Raw genomic sequence first — 17,402 nt, 5'->3', positions numbered from 1 at the left:
TTTCGCATGTATATTTTATAACTGTGTTAATGATTTACTCGCTGTGATTTGTGTGATAATATGTGTAATTGTTATGGATTAAGTTTAATTATTTTTTATTTGCATAATTGATGGGGCTTGTCCTGTTGTCTTTGACTATTACTATATCCACTGTTCTCCCAGCCATGTAAGGATTCAAGGAAAGTAAATAAATGAATGAATGTCTGTTTTAGTACATGATGTACTGGAACACCTACACCATGTTTGTAATGTTTACTGATGAATTATTTCAAAGTTTTGAGACAATATGTATTACCCTTACAGGGCTATGGTATGGGCAGGAAGAGTTGGGTTATCCTGTACTACTGATTCTGCTAGAATGCTGTACCATAAAGTTTTGTGCAGTAAACGTTTCTCTCAAAGTGATTTCACTACAGCTGAAAGGAACAGGTGTTGACGAAGGGAAAACACTGCATTGCCCACTCAGTGACAACAGTCCCCATATAGAGCACTGGAAAAAGGCAAGTATGGGGATAAACAGTTGGATCTTCCTCAAGGATGGTAAACCCACCTTCCTTCATCCTCCTCCTCCACAGAATTTGTGGCTAGTTGACATCACTGCTGCCCAGCATTTGTGGAGGATACCGAAAGAGGCGGGTTTTAAGTACCTTCACACCCAAAACCTGAATCAGGATCCCCTGGAGAACACATTTGGGGCTATTCATTCGTACTGTGGTTTGAACAATAACCCAACTGTGGGACAGTTTATAGATGCCTTGAAGACTAGCATCATAAATGGCCTTGCTTTTAAAGGTCTGGGGGGGAACTAATTGTGAGGATGATGGTGCTACTCTGCTGGATAACCTACAATTGGTCCTCAGGGAACCTGATGCTGCTTCACGAAATGTTTCCACAAGTCATGACAAGGAAACCCCTGCTGGTGTGCCTGAGAGTTTCCATGTTGCTCAGCAAGTACAGATGGACAGTCCTGCAGTTCCTGCTGGTGACATGGAAGTGTTCTCAGTAGCTCACATCAGTGGTTCTATTGTCAGACAGGTGCTTCGTGGTGTCAGCTGTGATGCATGCAAGACATGCCTGACATCTGAACTGCTGCTATCAGCCAGTGTCTTCATATATTTCAAGGAGTGCAGTGATACAGAACAGTCTCTCACATATCCATCTGAGAAGCTGGTGGAGACCGTTGTTACTGCTGTAACTCTGATGGAGTTTATAATGGCAGAGGCTACCCACTTGAATTCAGTGGAGCAGCATATCGCAGCTGCCATCAAGAGCACCATTGACTGCGAGTGGGTTAGGTGTACTGGCTGTTCACTTCACCACAAACGAATGTTAGATGGTATTGTGAGATGTCTCACAAGAATTTACATTCCTTGGTAGTGTAAGTGAACAAACAGGTTGATGACTGAAGCAGCCAGGCAGAGGGCCACAGAGAGGAAGATGAAGATACTGACTCATCAGGAAGTCATTAGGAAAGTAATGTTTCTTCATTTTTCCCTTTTAATGTCCTGTCCATACCAACCTTGGAAATTGACAGAAGTTATAGAATTACTGGAAGAATATGTGTGCTAAATAGTCACGTGAGCATCATTAGATGTTTCATAAGTTGGAGAAAGTATCCCTGGTGAGAAGCAGTTGCAGTGCAGCAACAGAAACTACTGTGCAGTGAAGGATCACATTGTCGTCCACAGTTCGATTACATACAAGAAACCTACTTTGAACTTGAGCTCCATCTCTTCCCCTCTTTTCAAACATGTTTCCTTCGTCTCAGAACATTAGAACTTCACTGGGTCAGAGTTCATTCTGGCTTTTATCTTCAAGTAATTATATTTCAATTGAGAATTGTGTGGGTCGTGTTTATGTGTAGGTAAGAATGAAAAGGCATTTATTTATAATGGACTTGCAAGTTCAGGTTATCCACCTCAGTGTGAAACTCTGAGAAGCAGAATCAGTGTCAGGATTGAATGTGGGTAGGACTATTTATGTAATTTCTTTACCCATTTCATTTTCGTTACATTGTTATTCACTTTTGTTGTTATAGGTGTATTCCCTCTCTTGCTTTTGCCATATAATCCTACCTGTACTGAACTGGTGAACATGAACATAAGATTTTCAATAGTAATTGCATTTCTTTAAGACATATTATTAATTTTTGCTATATAATCATATCCAATACTGAACTGGAAGATGAATAGATACCAGATTTTCAGTATTCATTACATTTTTTTGTAAGATTTGTTACTTTTGCCATATAAAGCTTTCCATTACTGAACTGGAATATGAATAGATACCAGATTTTCAGTATTCATTACTTTTTTTGTAAGATATGTTACTTATTCCATGTAAATCTTTCCATTACTCAACTGGAATATGAATAGATACCAAATTTTCAGTATTCATTACATTTTTGTAAGACATGTTACTTATTCCATATAGTCCTTTCCATTACTGAACTGGAATATGAATATACAATATACCAAATTTTCAGTATTCTTTACATTTTTTTAAGTTATGGTACATATTCTATATAATCCTTTCCATTACTGAACTGGAATATGAATAGATACCACATTTTCAGTATTTATTTATATTTCTTTAAGATATTGTGACATGTTGCACAATGGAGGACAACCCCTCCCTACCCAGCAGTGACGTGGCGGATGAGTCAGCGCTCCGTCCCCCCCTCCGCACTGTGACATGGTGTCAGCGAACAGCGGTACCGATTACGTAACAGGCTATATGTAACGTTACAATATATTATTATTTCTGCCATATTATTCTGCCCAGTACTGAACTGGTGAAGATGAATATATCAGATTTTCTTATATCATTAAATGCAATCTTAATCTTGTTGACAAGAGTGTATTTCACATTCTCGAATTCCATCATTCTAATGAAAATAATAAATGGGAACATGAGTATTGTTGCTTACAATACATGATTTATAATACTTGAATGTAACCGAAAAACTATGTTCTGTATGGCTTTCAAGTGTAAGTTATAAAAAAATTATGAGGTTAATATATGTATCTCTGATGGAAACAGAATTTTCTTTCAAGTTTCCCCACATTCAGCTTTCCTAAATACAAGTATTCCATGTATGTTACAGCTCACAATGTTCAGTGCCTTTGGTTAAAGAAGTGTTTCATGTGAAAGAAAGGTTAGGACTTTCCAGGCACTGGTAAGAAACTTTCTCCAGATAAATAATTTGCAACCTAATATCTTGTACTCCAGAGCTGCAGAGATTCTTATTCTGTTGTTTTTTTTTTGGAAAAGGGGAGGGGGAACGAAGTTTAATAACACTTCACTCAAATCCAACCTAAAGGATATGGTTGAAGTGATATTGAACTTACTTATGGAGCTGAGCCCTTCTTGAGAAGCGGCCAATTATGCGGCCACTCAAGGATTTTCCAGCCTTTTATGGAACCCGAAGGTTCATTACCGTGTTCACAAGAGCCCTTCACTGGTCCCTATCCTGAGCCAGATCAGTCCAATCCATACCATACCATCCATCCTATCTCTCTAGGATACATTTTAATATTGTCCATCCACCTACACCTTGGTCTTCCCAGTAGTCTCTTTCCTTCTGGCTTTCCCACCAATATCCTATATGCATTCCTCGCCTCCCCAATTCGTGCTACATGCCCTGTCAACCTCATTCTCCTCAACTAGTGATACTGAACACAGTTCAAAAATAGAAATAGGTTTGTGGGGAAATAAATACTTTCACAACCAGATCTCTTCTACTGCAGAATACAAGAGATCTGGTTGTAAACGTATTTATTGCTAGTAGCGAAAAGGGCATGTCTGGAGGGGGCCGTGCGGCGAGAGGGGGAGCATTCAAAATAGTTAAAGGTTAAGCTAGCATATCTTCTTACCGATTGTGCTCTCAACCCTGGCGGCCATTTTAAATTTGGTTCATGTAGGATGCTTAGAGATGGCAGCAGCATTGCACCGAGGTGTCATGGCGGGCATGTTGCCAACCAATAACGTGGGAGTTTCACGGGCTCTGGTGTGTGGAAGCCTTTAGAGCCTTTAGAAAAGAAAGTGACATGTGGTTTTGTATGTACAATGGGCATGGAAAATAGTTAATTATTGGTGTTCATAACCTCTGTTATCACATTGATACGGAACGTTAAGGACTTTGGTGTCCGAAACTAAAGTGTCATGCGTATACAATCCGTATTAAAATTAGTGAACATTCGCATGATAGTTTTTCGTATACAAATTCGTGAAGCTTGTCAGAAAATGCAAAACGCCTATATACGTTGCCAAGATGGAGAAGATCAGTTTCAACTGTCGTTTCAACTCAGAAATGGTTTGCTTGGGGTGGATCGTCAGTTTAATTTCAGTAGACAGTTATCAGAGAAAGTAAATGACTTACTAGCTCGAATAAGCGCCAATATTGAAAGAAGGGTGAATAAGAAAAAGAAGAGAAAGAAAGGAACTGGGGAAGAAGAAAAGCAAGAAGACGGTAATAAAATTGAAGTCAGTTTATTTCGTGGTGGAGAGCTAGTTCCTGGTGACCAAATGTGTAAGGACATTATATTTGACAGTGAATTATATCTGCAGATACTAGATACCAAGTTTTCAATAATCTTGAATGCCCCATGGGTTAGTTTGATCAAACTTCCAAGTAACATAATGGCCGGGTTTCCTGTTTATCCATTAAAGGTGGAAGTGTTGTTTGCAGATAAATCTGAATGCAGATTTGTTTGGTATAAGAATACTACCATTAATCGTGGAAAAAAGATACCAGAAGACTGGGTTGAAGTGGGTTCTGGGTATTACTATACACCCAGTACATGTGACATAGGTTGCCATCTGAAGGTAGTTTGTGCACCGCAAAATGGAAATGTGTGTGGTCCTACATTAGGAGCTGTATCTATAAATCCTGTTGAGGCTGGACCAGGTGCATGTCCATTTGAGTTGAGACATGTATTCACAAAGGAAAGGCTTAATGGAAGAATGTAAGTACCTGTAACAGTTTGATAACCTAGGTTGATATTTTTGAACATGTAAAAAGTGAAGAAAGTCGTCTTCTGGGTTTTGGCGCTGTGTATTCTTCGTTTTGGCCGACGTTTCGGAGGAACGTATCGCCTCCATCTTCAGAGCAGGTGAATGGCTTGTGAATGCAGAGAGCAGTAGCTCTAATGATTAGGAAGTGAAAGGCGCCGCTATATATACGAAGTAGGCAGGGGTGGTGGTTAGGGAGAGCGGGCCAATAGGAGCAGTGGGGAGCGATTAAGGCCATATATGGTGTGTGTGCTAAGGGAGGGGGCGAGAACGTCCAGTGAATCCAGGAAACTTGAGGTCAATAGCACTTGGAGGTTGCGGTTAGACAAGAAGAACCGGTTGCCTGGGGACAGGCTACTGACGTCAATGACATGACGAAGAACTGGGGTGGCTTGTTGGATTTCTCTTGAGGGAAGAGATGAGAGGCTTCCATGACTTGTTGAGGGTTCAGTCTGGACGATTGATCCAGTGATTGAGGCTAGCTCTTTCTAACGGACCCAACAGAATAGGTTTTTCCTTCACCTGAGGACGGAAACAGATCCAGTTTCCGAAACGTCGTGTTTTTATTAGTTATCTTAAAAACCAGGACGATGGATAAAGTCCAAAAACCCAATATATCAGCCTGAATAATTCATTCAGCGTTTCCCTTCCTGTTTGAGTATACTGTCCGTTAGGCAGCTTAATTGTGCTGACCTTGTTGGTCGCCTGTTTTGCCATGATTCTCATGAGTCTGGCACCGCCTGGTACATCATTGATCTCCTGGCAGTGCCTCCTCTATGAGGATCGCTTGGGTTCCCTTATTTCTTTGTTGTAACAGGTAAGGGCTTCCTTATAGGTGTCCCACTGCCCTGTTCTTTTAGCTGTATTGAACAGCCTTCTTGTTTTGATCCTAAGCCCACTCAGCTGTTTATTCCACCAAAGCGTTCTCCTTGGTCTGCGAGTGGTCTTAGCCGGACAATTCTGATTAAAGGATGAGATAATAGCCCATTGCAACTGGTCAATGGGCTGATCAACATCCTTTATTGTGCGTATATTACGCGAGATGGCCTTTAGATTTACCTTTAGGTCATCTTTGTAAGACTCACAATTGGTCCTCTTAGGATTGCTATAAGTAGTTTGATCTACTGTGATGTTACTTATTTTAAAGCATATATATCTATGATCTGATAAAGATGGCTCATCAGATACATGCCAGTTACTTACCAGGTTTCCTATGTTATTTGTCCCTAGTGTCAAATCAATAACCTCCTTCCTGTTGCAAAACCACAAAGGTAGGCTCGTTACAATGGTTTAAAATATTCAGGTTCGAACTCACCAGAAATTCATAAGGCTCTCTCCCCTTGGGTTAGTGCTGGTGCTCCCAGTGGTGCGCGTTGGCATCACACCCAATGATGAGTTACTTCTTCCTGCTAAAGCAGTAGTCTATGATGTCCCTCATTTCCTTGGTTGGTGGTGGTTCATCCGAGTCATATGGAAGGTAGGTTGAAGCAACTATCAGCTCCTTGCTGTCTTCTCGATACGGGTATGTTATCCTTACCGCTGTTGTATCCGTAGAACAGAGCTCCAGCAAAGGCAAGGCATTAACATGATTCCTGATATAAACACAAGATCTTGCATTATTACTGGGTACAACAGAGTAAACTGTTCCCCCTGTATTATTTAAGCCCCTTATTTGACCCTTGTATAACCAAGGTTCCTGAATAAATGCTATGTCTGCTTTACCCTCAGCTAGCTGTTGGCACAGAGCTGCCGTGGCAGCTTTGCTGTGGTGTAGGTTAATTTGAAGAAATTTCGTGATCTCTTCCAATTGAGGAGGTGTCAATTTCCATCTTATGTCCCTCTTCTTTCTTGGACTGGGTTCCATTTGTAGAGGTCCCCTGATCCATTTTACTTTGGTCACTTGGGGGGCTGGGTACCTCATCCCCTTCCTCCTCAGAGACTGAGTTGGAAGATACAGTGTCTGTCACGGGTTCTGCCCGGTCAGTCCCCTGTGAGAGTCCTGTGAATATTTTATAACCGGTCCTCTGTATAGTAGTTCCGGTCTATGAGTAGGATAAGCCTTTGGCCTTTCGACTCAGATTGCTTGTCTAAAACCCTCCAGTTCTCTGTATAAAGTCCCGGATTAAGGTCTGCAGTCCATTTCAGCAGCTCTTCCTGGTTTTGGGCAATTTTGTCCCTAGTCCAGAGAGCTACTTTAACAGGCTTAGGCAGGTTCCTGGCATCAGTAGCCTTCAGCCTGGTCCCTGATATTGAGCCTGTGGTTGTCAATGGCTCTGATGAGCCATTGACCAGACTGTTGGTCGGCACATATATAGATAAGTGCACCTCCCAACAGTCTGTAGGATTTCAGGTGTGGTATTTCTTCCTTTGGAGTCCTACGTAACACCTTGCCCAATGCTTCCAGAATGGAATTTTGGTTGTTTTCGGCAAGCTTATCCTCAGGGTAAGTCTCCTTGAAGATAGCTACCTTTACATTGGTCAGAGCCTCCTTGTAAGTCCCCAGTTGCCTACAATACCTGGGCTTTTTCAGAGTTCTAGCCGTTTCTGTAGGAGTACTGCCCTCCGACCTTGGCCTCTTAAAGATGCCGGTGGGGGTTTCTCCCTGCTTGGATGAGCTTGCATTCCTTGGTTGCTGACTGCTCCCAGTTCCTGCTTTGCCTGTCTCAGCTTTTGCCTGTTGTAACTTCCGTCTAGTGGCCCCAGACAAAGGTTTCTTCGCCAGACGGGGTCCACCTGTTCCAGAGCCTAGATGTCCCAGTCTTTCCCCTGCTGCAGGTATGTTAGAAGTACTGGCTCCTGCAATCGTGTGTCAGTACTACTGACTCCCAGGAGAGCAGTTTTTGGTTTTGCCTCTGGCAAGTTTTGAATCACTGGTCATCCTTGCCTTTGGCTGACATTTCAACAGCAGGTTTGCCATCTGCAACTGGGCCCTTTAATGGTTCACCAGAGCTTCCAGCTCCCTGCTGAAGCATTTCTCATAGGGATCCCCTTAAAGGGGGGTCCCTCTTCAGTTTAAGGTCCTTGTGACTCGTTTTTGTGTTGGATCCCTTTTTCATTTTGGTCCCACGAGTAATGGGGATTTAAAAGGTCGCCACCTGCAGAGCCCCGTACGGGTGGAAGGCATAAATACAACGGGGTGCTGCGTGGTGCCCCGAGGGGGTCATTCGTGACACTGGCCAATAACCCCCCCAGTGCCATGCAGCCCTTGGCACGATGCCTCACACCTTGGCTTAGGAGGTTGGTCCTTCATAAGTATAACCCTCACAAGCCTCCAGGACCAAGAGTGCATGTTCAGGGGGAGAGGGGTATCCCAGATGATAAATGGGAGTGCGATACTAATTGTCATGAGGTTGCGACCAGGGCATCCTACACGAGATTATCGCCCCTGGAGGTTGCTTCAAAGCTCCCCCATTCCCACCCCCCCACATGGGTTGGTCAAAGCCATTTTAGAGTGTTGAGCCCTAAGGCTTGCGGCACCTTAACGGTACTCTGGGGAGACAACTCAAATAGCCGTAGCTACCCCCTTAGGAGTGCTCTCCCGCATTCGTCCCGGGTACATCGTAATGAAACCCAAGAGTCATTATGCCGCCGTCTGGGAGGCTCTGTTCAAATAGCCATAGCACTTTATGGAAACTCGGCCGCCAGCCCCAGAGGCTCATGCTAATGCAGACCCCCAAGACTGTTGTTGCCCAGCAGGACCACGAGGAGGTGTTCCAAAGCTGTGTCTCAACACATCCCTGGTCTATGATACGTCCCACCAAAGACAGCCACCCTGCCTGAGAAATTGTAAGTTCGCATTTTAATTGTTTTGTGTATAAAAAGTGAAAAGTAACCACTGCAAGTCAGTTGATGACTTAATACCATCATCAGCCACACAGTTATAAAGATTGTAATCACTTGGTATTAAATTTGTATTTGTAATTATCTTTTGATATTGTAGATATATTCGTTATATGTGTGCATATGTTGTCTCAGCGACAAACAACATTCAGTGTATATCGAGCACACTTCAGTTTCCGCATAACACCACAGGCAACCACACCTTGGCCACACCACAAAGCCCTAGCTGGCATACTAACAACTGAAGATCGTACACATAGCTGAAGACTATCCACACATTACCTATGAACAGACAGATGCAACAGAATTTGGATATAGCCACATATCTGAGTACATGAACCTCGTAAGATAGCTGACAACAATTACATACAAATACCATATACCTAGAACACAAGATTGTTTCATCAAGTTGCTAGTACAACCACATACCTCCATAAACTGAAGACTTACACGAACTATTGTAATAGACTATCATAAACAGTAAGTAACGCACAGGACGCTCTGTCACCTGACCATGTCAACCCCTCAGTTCAACAAGAAATTCCCGATTGAAACACAAACACATGTACAGCCATCAAACCATACACAACACTTACACCATTACATCAGTATTATGTATACATAACCACATTCTCAATTTTCAAGAATTTTAACATTTTAATACAAAAATACAGCATGATCTTGATTTAAAAATGGATCCATTTTATTTAAATTTATTTTTATGTAACACACAGTTCAGTGACTGTAATTATTTCAGACTGCCCGATGGAGATCTATTAAGATTAAAACAGGTAGTGGTATGAAGTATAACCACAATAAATTAATCCTGACATTGTTGTCTATTTTATTTTACTGTCAAGTATTGTTATGTAGACAGCCCCTGTATCCTGTGATGAAATGCAGAGACATGGTGGCCTCTAATTTTATGACATTCATACCAAGTTTTATGAATATCTGTACATTGTGAAATCTGAGGTTCTCAGAGTTTCATCAAGATTGCTGTCTTCTGGGATGTGATGGTGTTTCAGAGGAACCTGCCTTAACAAACTACACTGTGTAATCCCTGAAGGCTGTAATCTTAATGTGTATGTTGATTCAAAAGTTATTAAGGGTGAAGAGCACACAGACAATATGGTACCATGTCTATTTTACATTATAACATAAGGAAAGTGAGCCAAAATTCTAGCCTCGGTGATGAAGGTTCATCTGTTAGCGGGGGTGGTGGAATTTTTCTCATTATCACCATGCTCAAGCTGGCTCAGGGACTTAGCATCAAAGAAACTTCAAAGTTCATAATGTGATCTGCTTGTTTATCCAGGTTCCGTGTGGTGTCATACAACATTCTTGCTGATTTATATGCTGACTCTGAAGTGTCACGCACACAGCTATACCCATATTGTCCACCATATGCACTAAGTATAGACTACAGAAAGCAGCTCATTCTAAAGGAACTGTTAGGTGAGTGTGTAGTATCACTGGCAGCTCACACATTTCCAAGTGAGCTGTTATAATGTTTGCTCCCTGCATCAGTTTTAAGTTTACACAGAACTGTTACTGGGCTATGCAGTTTAGTGATTAGCCCTTCTGCATCATATTTGTAAGGTTCTAGGGTTGAATCTTGGCTCAAGCATTGGCTCTTCTGAGTGATGTTTTTGTTGGTTTCTTCAGTCCCATTAGGCAAATGATGATTTCAGCTCTCATAATTGCCCTTTTACTTATTGTTACATAACTTATCACTTATGATTCACTCCCTCACGGAGCTGAGCACTTCTTGAGAAGCTGCCAATTGTGCAGCTACTCAAGAGCTCCCAGAATTTTATGGAACCTGAAGGTTCATTACCATGTTCACAAGAGCCCTATAGCGGTCCCTGCCCTGAGCCAGATCAATCCAATCCATGTCATGCCATCCTATCCTAAGATCCATTTTAATATTGTCCGCCCACCTACTCCTTGGTCTTCCTAGTGATCTCTTTACATCTAACTTTCCCACCAATATCCTATATGTATTCTTCTCCCCCATTCATACTACATGCCCTGCCCACCTCATCCTCCTTGACTTTATCATTCTAATTATACTTGGAGAAGAGTACAAGTTATGAAGCACCTCATTATGCAGTTTTCTCCAACCTCCTGTCACTGCATCTCTCTTCAGTCTGAATATTCTCCTCAGCACCCTGTTCTCAAACACCCTCGGTCTATATTTCTCCCTTTATGTCAGAGACAAAGTTTCAGACCCATACAGAACCACAGGTAAAATTATAGTTTTCTGTATTCTGATTTTTAAGTTTCTGGACAGGAGACAAGAAGACAAAAGGTTCTGGGCTGAATGGTAGCAAGTACGAGGGTCGTACTGAAAGTCATGAGCAACAATATTTTGTAAAGTAACATGCTTTATTATTGACAAACCAAATACACCACCTCAATCTACAGACCTTTCTTTATTTTTCCACATAATCACCACTTCTTTGTACACATTTCTCCCAGCGTTGTGGGAGTTTGAAAACTGCCCTTCTGTAAATTCCGTTCCAGCCATCTGAAGACACTGACGCACTCCTATCTGAATTGCCTCTCTTGTCTCAAAACGTTGTCCACGCAGCTGATCCTTCACAAATCCAACAAGATGGTAGTCGGGGGGTGCCAGATCAGGGCTATAGGAAGGGTATGGAAGAACTTCCCACTCCATCTTTGCAGTTGCTTCCAATGTGAGGTGAGCGGCGTGGGGGTGAGCGTTGTCATGCAGAATGATGATTTTTTCATCCCAGCGTTTATCGCGCAATGCACGACGAAGCTTGTGCAGCGTCTGGACATAGCGAGCAGCATTGATGGTTTGCCCAGGTTCCAGGAATTCGGCCAGAATAAACTCCTCTGCATCCCAGAAGACTGTGCCCATCACCTTCGCAGCTGATGGCACTGTCTTTGCCTCCTTTTTTGATGGAGAATGCAAATGGTGCCATTCCATACTCTGCCGTTTGGTTTCAGGCTCGAAATTGTGAAACCAGCTTTCGTCACCTGTCACAATACAGAGCAAAAATCATCGTCTTTGTGTTGAAATCTCTGCAGCAGTTCTGATGTGTTGGCTTTTCGCTGACCTTTGTGGTCTTCGGTCAATAACCGCGGGACCCAACGAGCACGAACTTTCCTATAGCCCAAACTTTCAATCATCTCCTGTACTACACTGTGCCCTATTCCAAGTTTTCGGGCTATTGTGTTCACAGTCACACTCCTGTCATCTTGAATGATCTCATCCACTCTTTCCTTATTGCGTTCAGTTGAAGCTGTTCGAGGACGACCACTCCGAGGCTCATCTTCGATGCTGGTGTTCCCATCTTTAGAATGTTTCACCCATTTTTGAACACTGCTCACACCCATGCACACACTTCCATAAACACGCTTAATTCTGGTAAATTTCTGCAGCAGGGATTTCCTCTTTCACAAGAAATTCGATGACAGCACACTGGCGAAACGATGTATCATTGTCGGCCATTTTGTTAGGAGTGATACTGGTCCTGTGATGTAAGCTATTGACCTCACAAGACACTCAAGCTTAACACAACAGCTGGTTCCACCTACCACTGTACTCTCTTTTGTCTGCTGTTCCCAGGTTGCATGCAAAAAAAAGTTGCTCATGATTTTCGGTATTACCTACATATTACCCGAGTTTAGTCTCCTCATTATTTCCTCCTGAATGAGATTTTGATTTGTTATCATCGCTCCTAAATATCTGAACTGTGCCACATTTTGAAAACATCTGTTACCTATCTTTATGTCATGATTTTACCCTGCAGTTTGATGCTGCTACAGCAACATATACTTAGCTTTCTCTCTGTTTACTTCTAGACCAACTTCCTTACTAGCGTCAATTAAGTTTGTGTGTTTCTCTGTATGGTATCTATATTATCACCCAGTAGATTCACATCATCATCATAGGCCAACAGCTCATGTGTCCCATTTAATTTCAGCAACTTCATGTATTATAAAATCAGACCTGTTACATGCTTCTCAAAAATTAGCTAATAGGATATTAATTTTCCTTTTCAGGTTATAATGCTGATATAATTTGCCTACAGGAAGTAGATTCCAAGGTGTTTACAAATGATTTAATTCCCACTCTGTCATCTGTAGGATTTAATGGAGTATTCCACAAGAAGGGTGGGGCTGTTTCAGAAGGTTTAGCATGCATATTTCGTGAATCAAGATTTAGGTAAGTTATTTTTACTGTGATCTGTGGAAAGCAGAGAGGGTCTAGTCTTTGTACCTTTTCCAGATTTTAGTATTTTCAGTTACAGTTGTGCAGAATGATCTGAATACTGTTGGTACAAGAAATGAACAAAAAATAACAGAATTGAACTTACTTGGCTGTAGCCAGGCCAGATATTGCTTTATAGATGTTCTTTACAGATTGAAAAGTGGAAGTCATCTCTCTGTGACCTAGTGTCAGTGACAGTATTGTTGGATAGATTTTCTTCAAATTTTGCATGGGAGATTCTTATTAAAAGTTGTCAAAACGTTCTGATTTTCAGCCATATTGATTAATTATAAATTCTGTTTTACAGAAAGTCAAAAATGTACTTTTCCATGAATCCCATTTTTTTATCAAGCACTTATTTCTGCAGAATAGTGAATGTATTTATGATTGCTTTATTTCCGGACTTTGCCCATCAACTAGTATTCCAAACAGAACAAAATATTTTGGAAACTGGATCTTTTTATGTATTTCAGTGAGCTAAACTCAGTCACAGGATAGCCTGATTGAGTCACTTAAACCTACACATATGTATAAGCACCTAGTATCAGGTTTTGCCAACCTTTTCACTCAAGGATGCAAACACACCCCATTTTTGAGATGATATATTCTGTTCAGAGCAATAGACAATGGACAGAACCCAGAAATCTGGTTATCCTAAGTATACCATCATCAGAACCTTTTAGAATTTTGTTTGTTTGCTTTTCCTTTTTTAAAAGAAACATAAGGAAGCTGTAGGAACTATTCAAATTCAGTTAATATCAATATGAAGTGAACGTTATCATGTGATAGAATGACTGTAAATGGAGTTTAGATTGATAATTGGATTTATTGAACACTTACAGATCAAAAAAAGTAAAGTAAAGCTATCCCTATAACAGGCCGTGAAGGCCCATAAGATTGTGAGACGAGGGTCCCACATTATCTAGACAGTTGGCTCAAAGATGGTGGTAAGGTTGTCAGCCTTAGACACTGGCCGCGCTTTACTCCCCAGGAAAATTATTTAATTAATTGAGATCCTAACTACAAGTAACTAGCTCTGTTGCTAATTCACACACGCTCTGCAGTTCACTGCAGCACGTACTAAGTCCTCTCAGTCAGCTGTGTCTTCACCAGTGGATTTTCCCCTGCTCCTGGGCTCACGTCCTTACAGGCTGGTGGTCATCTCAGACCAACCTCCACCTCTTCTGACTGCCATCTCAAGACTCCCCTGTAATGGCAGCTGGTCCTCATTATATAGCCTCAGCACGGCCCACACAGAAATTACTGCTTTCACCAGCCACTCCATTGTTGCGGGTTACACAACCATTACCTAGAAATGGCTGTTTCTGTGCCTCCACAGTTCTTGCTTTGAGCAAATATACCACAATATGGTTTGCCTTATGTAGTCACTATTGCACTTCTTAGAATTTTCTGTTTAATTTAAGTGTGTCTCACAATGGATTATGTTTGTAGTAGGATGTGGTGAAACTCCAATCTATAACACTTTGAGGGAAAATGACAGGATTTATTTTTATAATTAAATTATGAGGGTTGGAACTTTAATAATGGCAACACTGCTGTAGAGAGACAATGCAATGGAACCAAATAATGTCGCTTATACCACAAGTTAGTTACATACCTACCTTACCTCAGAGCAAATGGACTCTCCCTTCCCAGATCACGCGCATGCGCAGTGACGAGAAGAACAGAACCTCGTGTTAGCTGGCAGTCTAATGTGGTGTTGTCACGATGTTTTCAAAACAGGAACAACGGAGTTGGATAAAGATTGAATGCGCCAGAGGCCGTACAGCACGACAGTTTCATCAAGGTCTTCAAGAAGCTTGTGGGGGATCTGCATGGCCTTACAGAACAGTGGCAAGGTGGGTAAAAGCCTTCAACGAGGGATACCAAAATGTGGCAGACATGTGTCGGCCAAGTCGTCCTAGTGTCAGTGAAGAAGAAGTGTATGCTCTTTCCACGTTACTGGAGAGTGATCAACGCCATATGATTTGTGAGCTGGCCCGGGAGACAGGATTAGCGCATATTGACTGTGCTTCACATTCTGAAGGAACATCTGAGCATGAAAGAAATTGCATCATGATGGGTTCCACATGATTTGACGGAAATGCAGAAATGGCTACGATATGATGTTGCTCGTAACCACTTGGAGCGCTATGAGCGTGAAGGAGAGGCTTTCTTGTGCCGTATCATTATACTGGATGAGACATGGGCCAAGTCGTATGAGCCAAAAATGAAACGCCAGTCAAACGAATGATGTCATTACGGGTCACCACGAAAGTCCAAAGTTCGTCAGAACCCCAGCAATGTGAAATTTATGGTGATTCTCGTGTACAACTGTGATGGTATTATCCTAACACATACCGTTCCCCGACAGCAGACCATCAGTGCGTAGTATTACTAACAATCAAAAATCATTACTGTTCATTTTTGGAACACAACCTGCGACCAGCTTTGAGAAAGAAGCGGCGACACTTTCTGCAGAACCCACCCATCATTTTGCAGGACAATGCTCGGCCGCATGCAGCGCAAGCTGTGACTGATTTGTTCAATTGATGGGGCTGGGAAGTGGTGTACCATCCACCATACTCCCTGGACTTAAGCCTTTGTGCCTGTGACTTGATTCTTAAGATGAAAGAATCACTTTGTGGCATTCGCTTCAGAACTGTTCCAGAGATTCTTCAGGCAGTAGACTGCTCCATTCGAACTATCAACACAACAGGCACTGCTAAAGGTATCCTATGACTTCCACATCACTGGCAACGGGTTGTAACAATGCTGGTGACTACACTGAAGGACAGTAAAACTTCAAAACATGCATCTATTTTGTATCAGTTGTAAATAAATAGTTGCCACTATTAAAGTTCCAACCCTTGTATATTTTTAATATGCTGTTTAAATCTATTAATACTAGAATTGTAGTTTATACTGGGAGCAAAAGTTGTGAAAACGTTTATGTAATTTGTAAGACAATTTTTAACCTTTTTGTACAAAGTTAGCGCAGCCTTTAATAAATACTTTTTTTTTTAAATTATAGATGTGTGTCATCACATGGTGTTCATCTAGCTGAAGAACTAAAATCAAACCCATTATTTGCTGACCTCTGGAATAAAGTGAAAGAAAATGAAGCTCTTGCAAATCGAATCCTGGAGAGGACAACCTGTTCTCAGGTAAATGGCTAATGTGATCATTTAAAACTTACTGTAGTCCTGTTTGAAAGATTACTGTCCCAGAGTCTTTTCCCAGCATCCATGCTACAAGAGAGGATAACATCAGGATGATGCACAGTACTGCTGCAGAAGCTGAGAAGACCCAGCAGGAATGGCCAATAGGGCCCTGTTGAAGCTGTAACAGAATCAGCAAGCTGGGAGTGGCTGGATACAGAAGTCTCAGAAAGAAAGGATTTATGAGAAGATAACATGGATGATTGCAAGGACCACAAGTCAGAACAGTAATAAAAGTGGGTGTATGAAAATTATAATGAGGAAAATTGTCTCCTAAACTGGGGAAACTGAATAAGCTTATTTAATTTTAAAACTTAGAAGTACAACATAACGTGGGCCTAGAAATGTGAAATTAATGTTTTATAGTTGCAAGTTATACAGGCTGTTAGTTCCATAAAAAGCAAATAGATTGACTAGCTGAGTGACTGTTAGTTTCTCAAGAAGGAGTCTGTTCTGTAAAATTACTTACACAGGTGAATAGTGTTGGTGAGTAAGTTTAACAAAACTGGATGTTTATATTTTGCGTATATAATTGGTGAACTCAGATATACCTATGAGAGAATAATAAATGTTCATTCCAAAGCAGTGGTGAGTTATTTCAACATAATTCGTATCTTTATATTTTTCCATTATACTGTATAGCCTTTATTGGGCCTGTCTGTGCCATGTAAACAATAAAAATATTTTACTGACTGGGCTTAAGTCATGGCACTGCTGTGTCATCAATCAAACCCATGATCCGTTTTGCATGAGAGACCTGAACCTGTGAAAGAAGATTGAAGAAGTGTTGATATGTGGTACCCTGATCATACATCAGTTTATTAAAAATGATTTTGTGCTTAGGACATCAATATACATATCTCCATAATGTGTATATAGTAACCGTCTTTTAGTGCATACAATTTCACTTGTCACTTCACACTACATGTTTCGGCATCATTCTGCCATCCTCAGGTGTATTAATCATGTTAAACCATTGCACTGCCTGCCATCAAGTGTCCATTTATAAAATGACAAAATGTGTGTTTGTTGTTGTTCAATAATAAAAATTTATGTATTAAAACTTGTCAAAATCCATCATC

The 17,402-nt window shown here is 41.3% G+C and overlaps 1 protein-coding gene across 2 annotated transcripts in view; it reads left to right on the top strand.

The window, feature by feature from the left end:
- The first annotated feature begins 3,977 nt into the window (after nucleotides 1-3,977).
- LOC111867959 (2',5'-phosphodiesterase 12) overlaps nucleotides 3,978-17,402 on the top strand; it is a 29,935-nt gene continuing 16,510 nt past the window's right edge. The window contains exons 1-4 of one of the 2 annotated variants that reach the window (XM_023858217.2): nucleotides 3,978-4,967; nucleotides 10,172-10,311; nucleotides 12,892-13,054; nucleotides 16,134-16,266. In XM_023858217.2, coding sequence (XP_023713985.1) covers nucleotides 4,165-4,967; nucleotides 10,172-10,311; nucleotides 12,892-13,054; nucleotides 16,134-16,266 — 1,239 coding nt within the window. In that variant the 5' untranslated portion in view covers nucleotides 3,978-4,164. The remainder of the gene's footprint in view (nucleotides 4,968-10,171; nucleotides 10,312-12,891; nucleotides 13,055-16,133; nucleotides 16,267-17,402) is intronic. The other variant, XM_023858218.2, reaches the window with a different exon arrangement.

The sequence above is a fragment of the Cryptotermes secundus genome, unplaced genomic scaffold, assembly GCF_002891405.2.
Source record: "Cryptotermes secundus unplaced genomic scaffold, Csec_1.0 scaffold337, whole genome shotgun sequence".
NCBI classification, from domain to species: domain Eukaryota; kingdom Metazoa; phylum Arthropoda; class Insecta; order Blattodea; family Kalotermitidae; genus Cryptotermes; species Cryptotermes secundus.
This window is presented reverse-complemented; position numbering and strand designations above follow the sequence as displayed.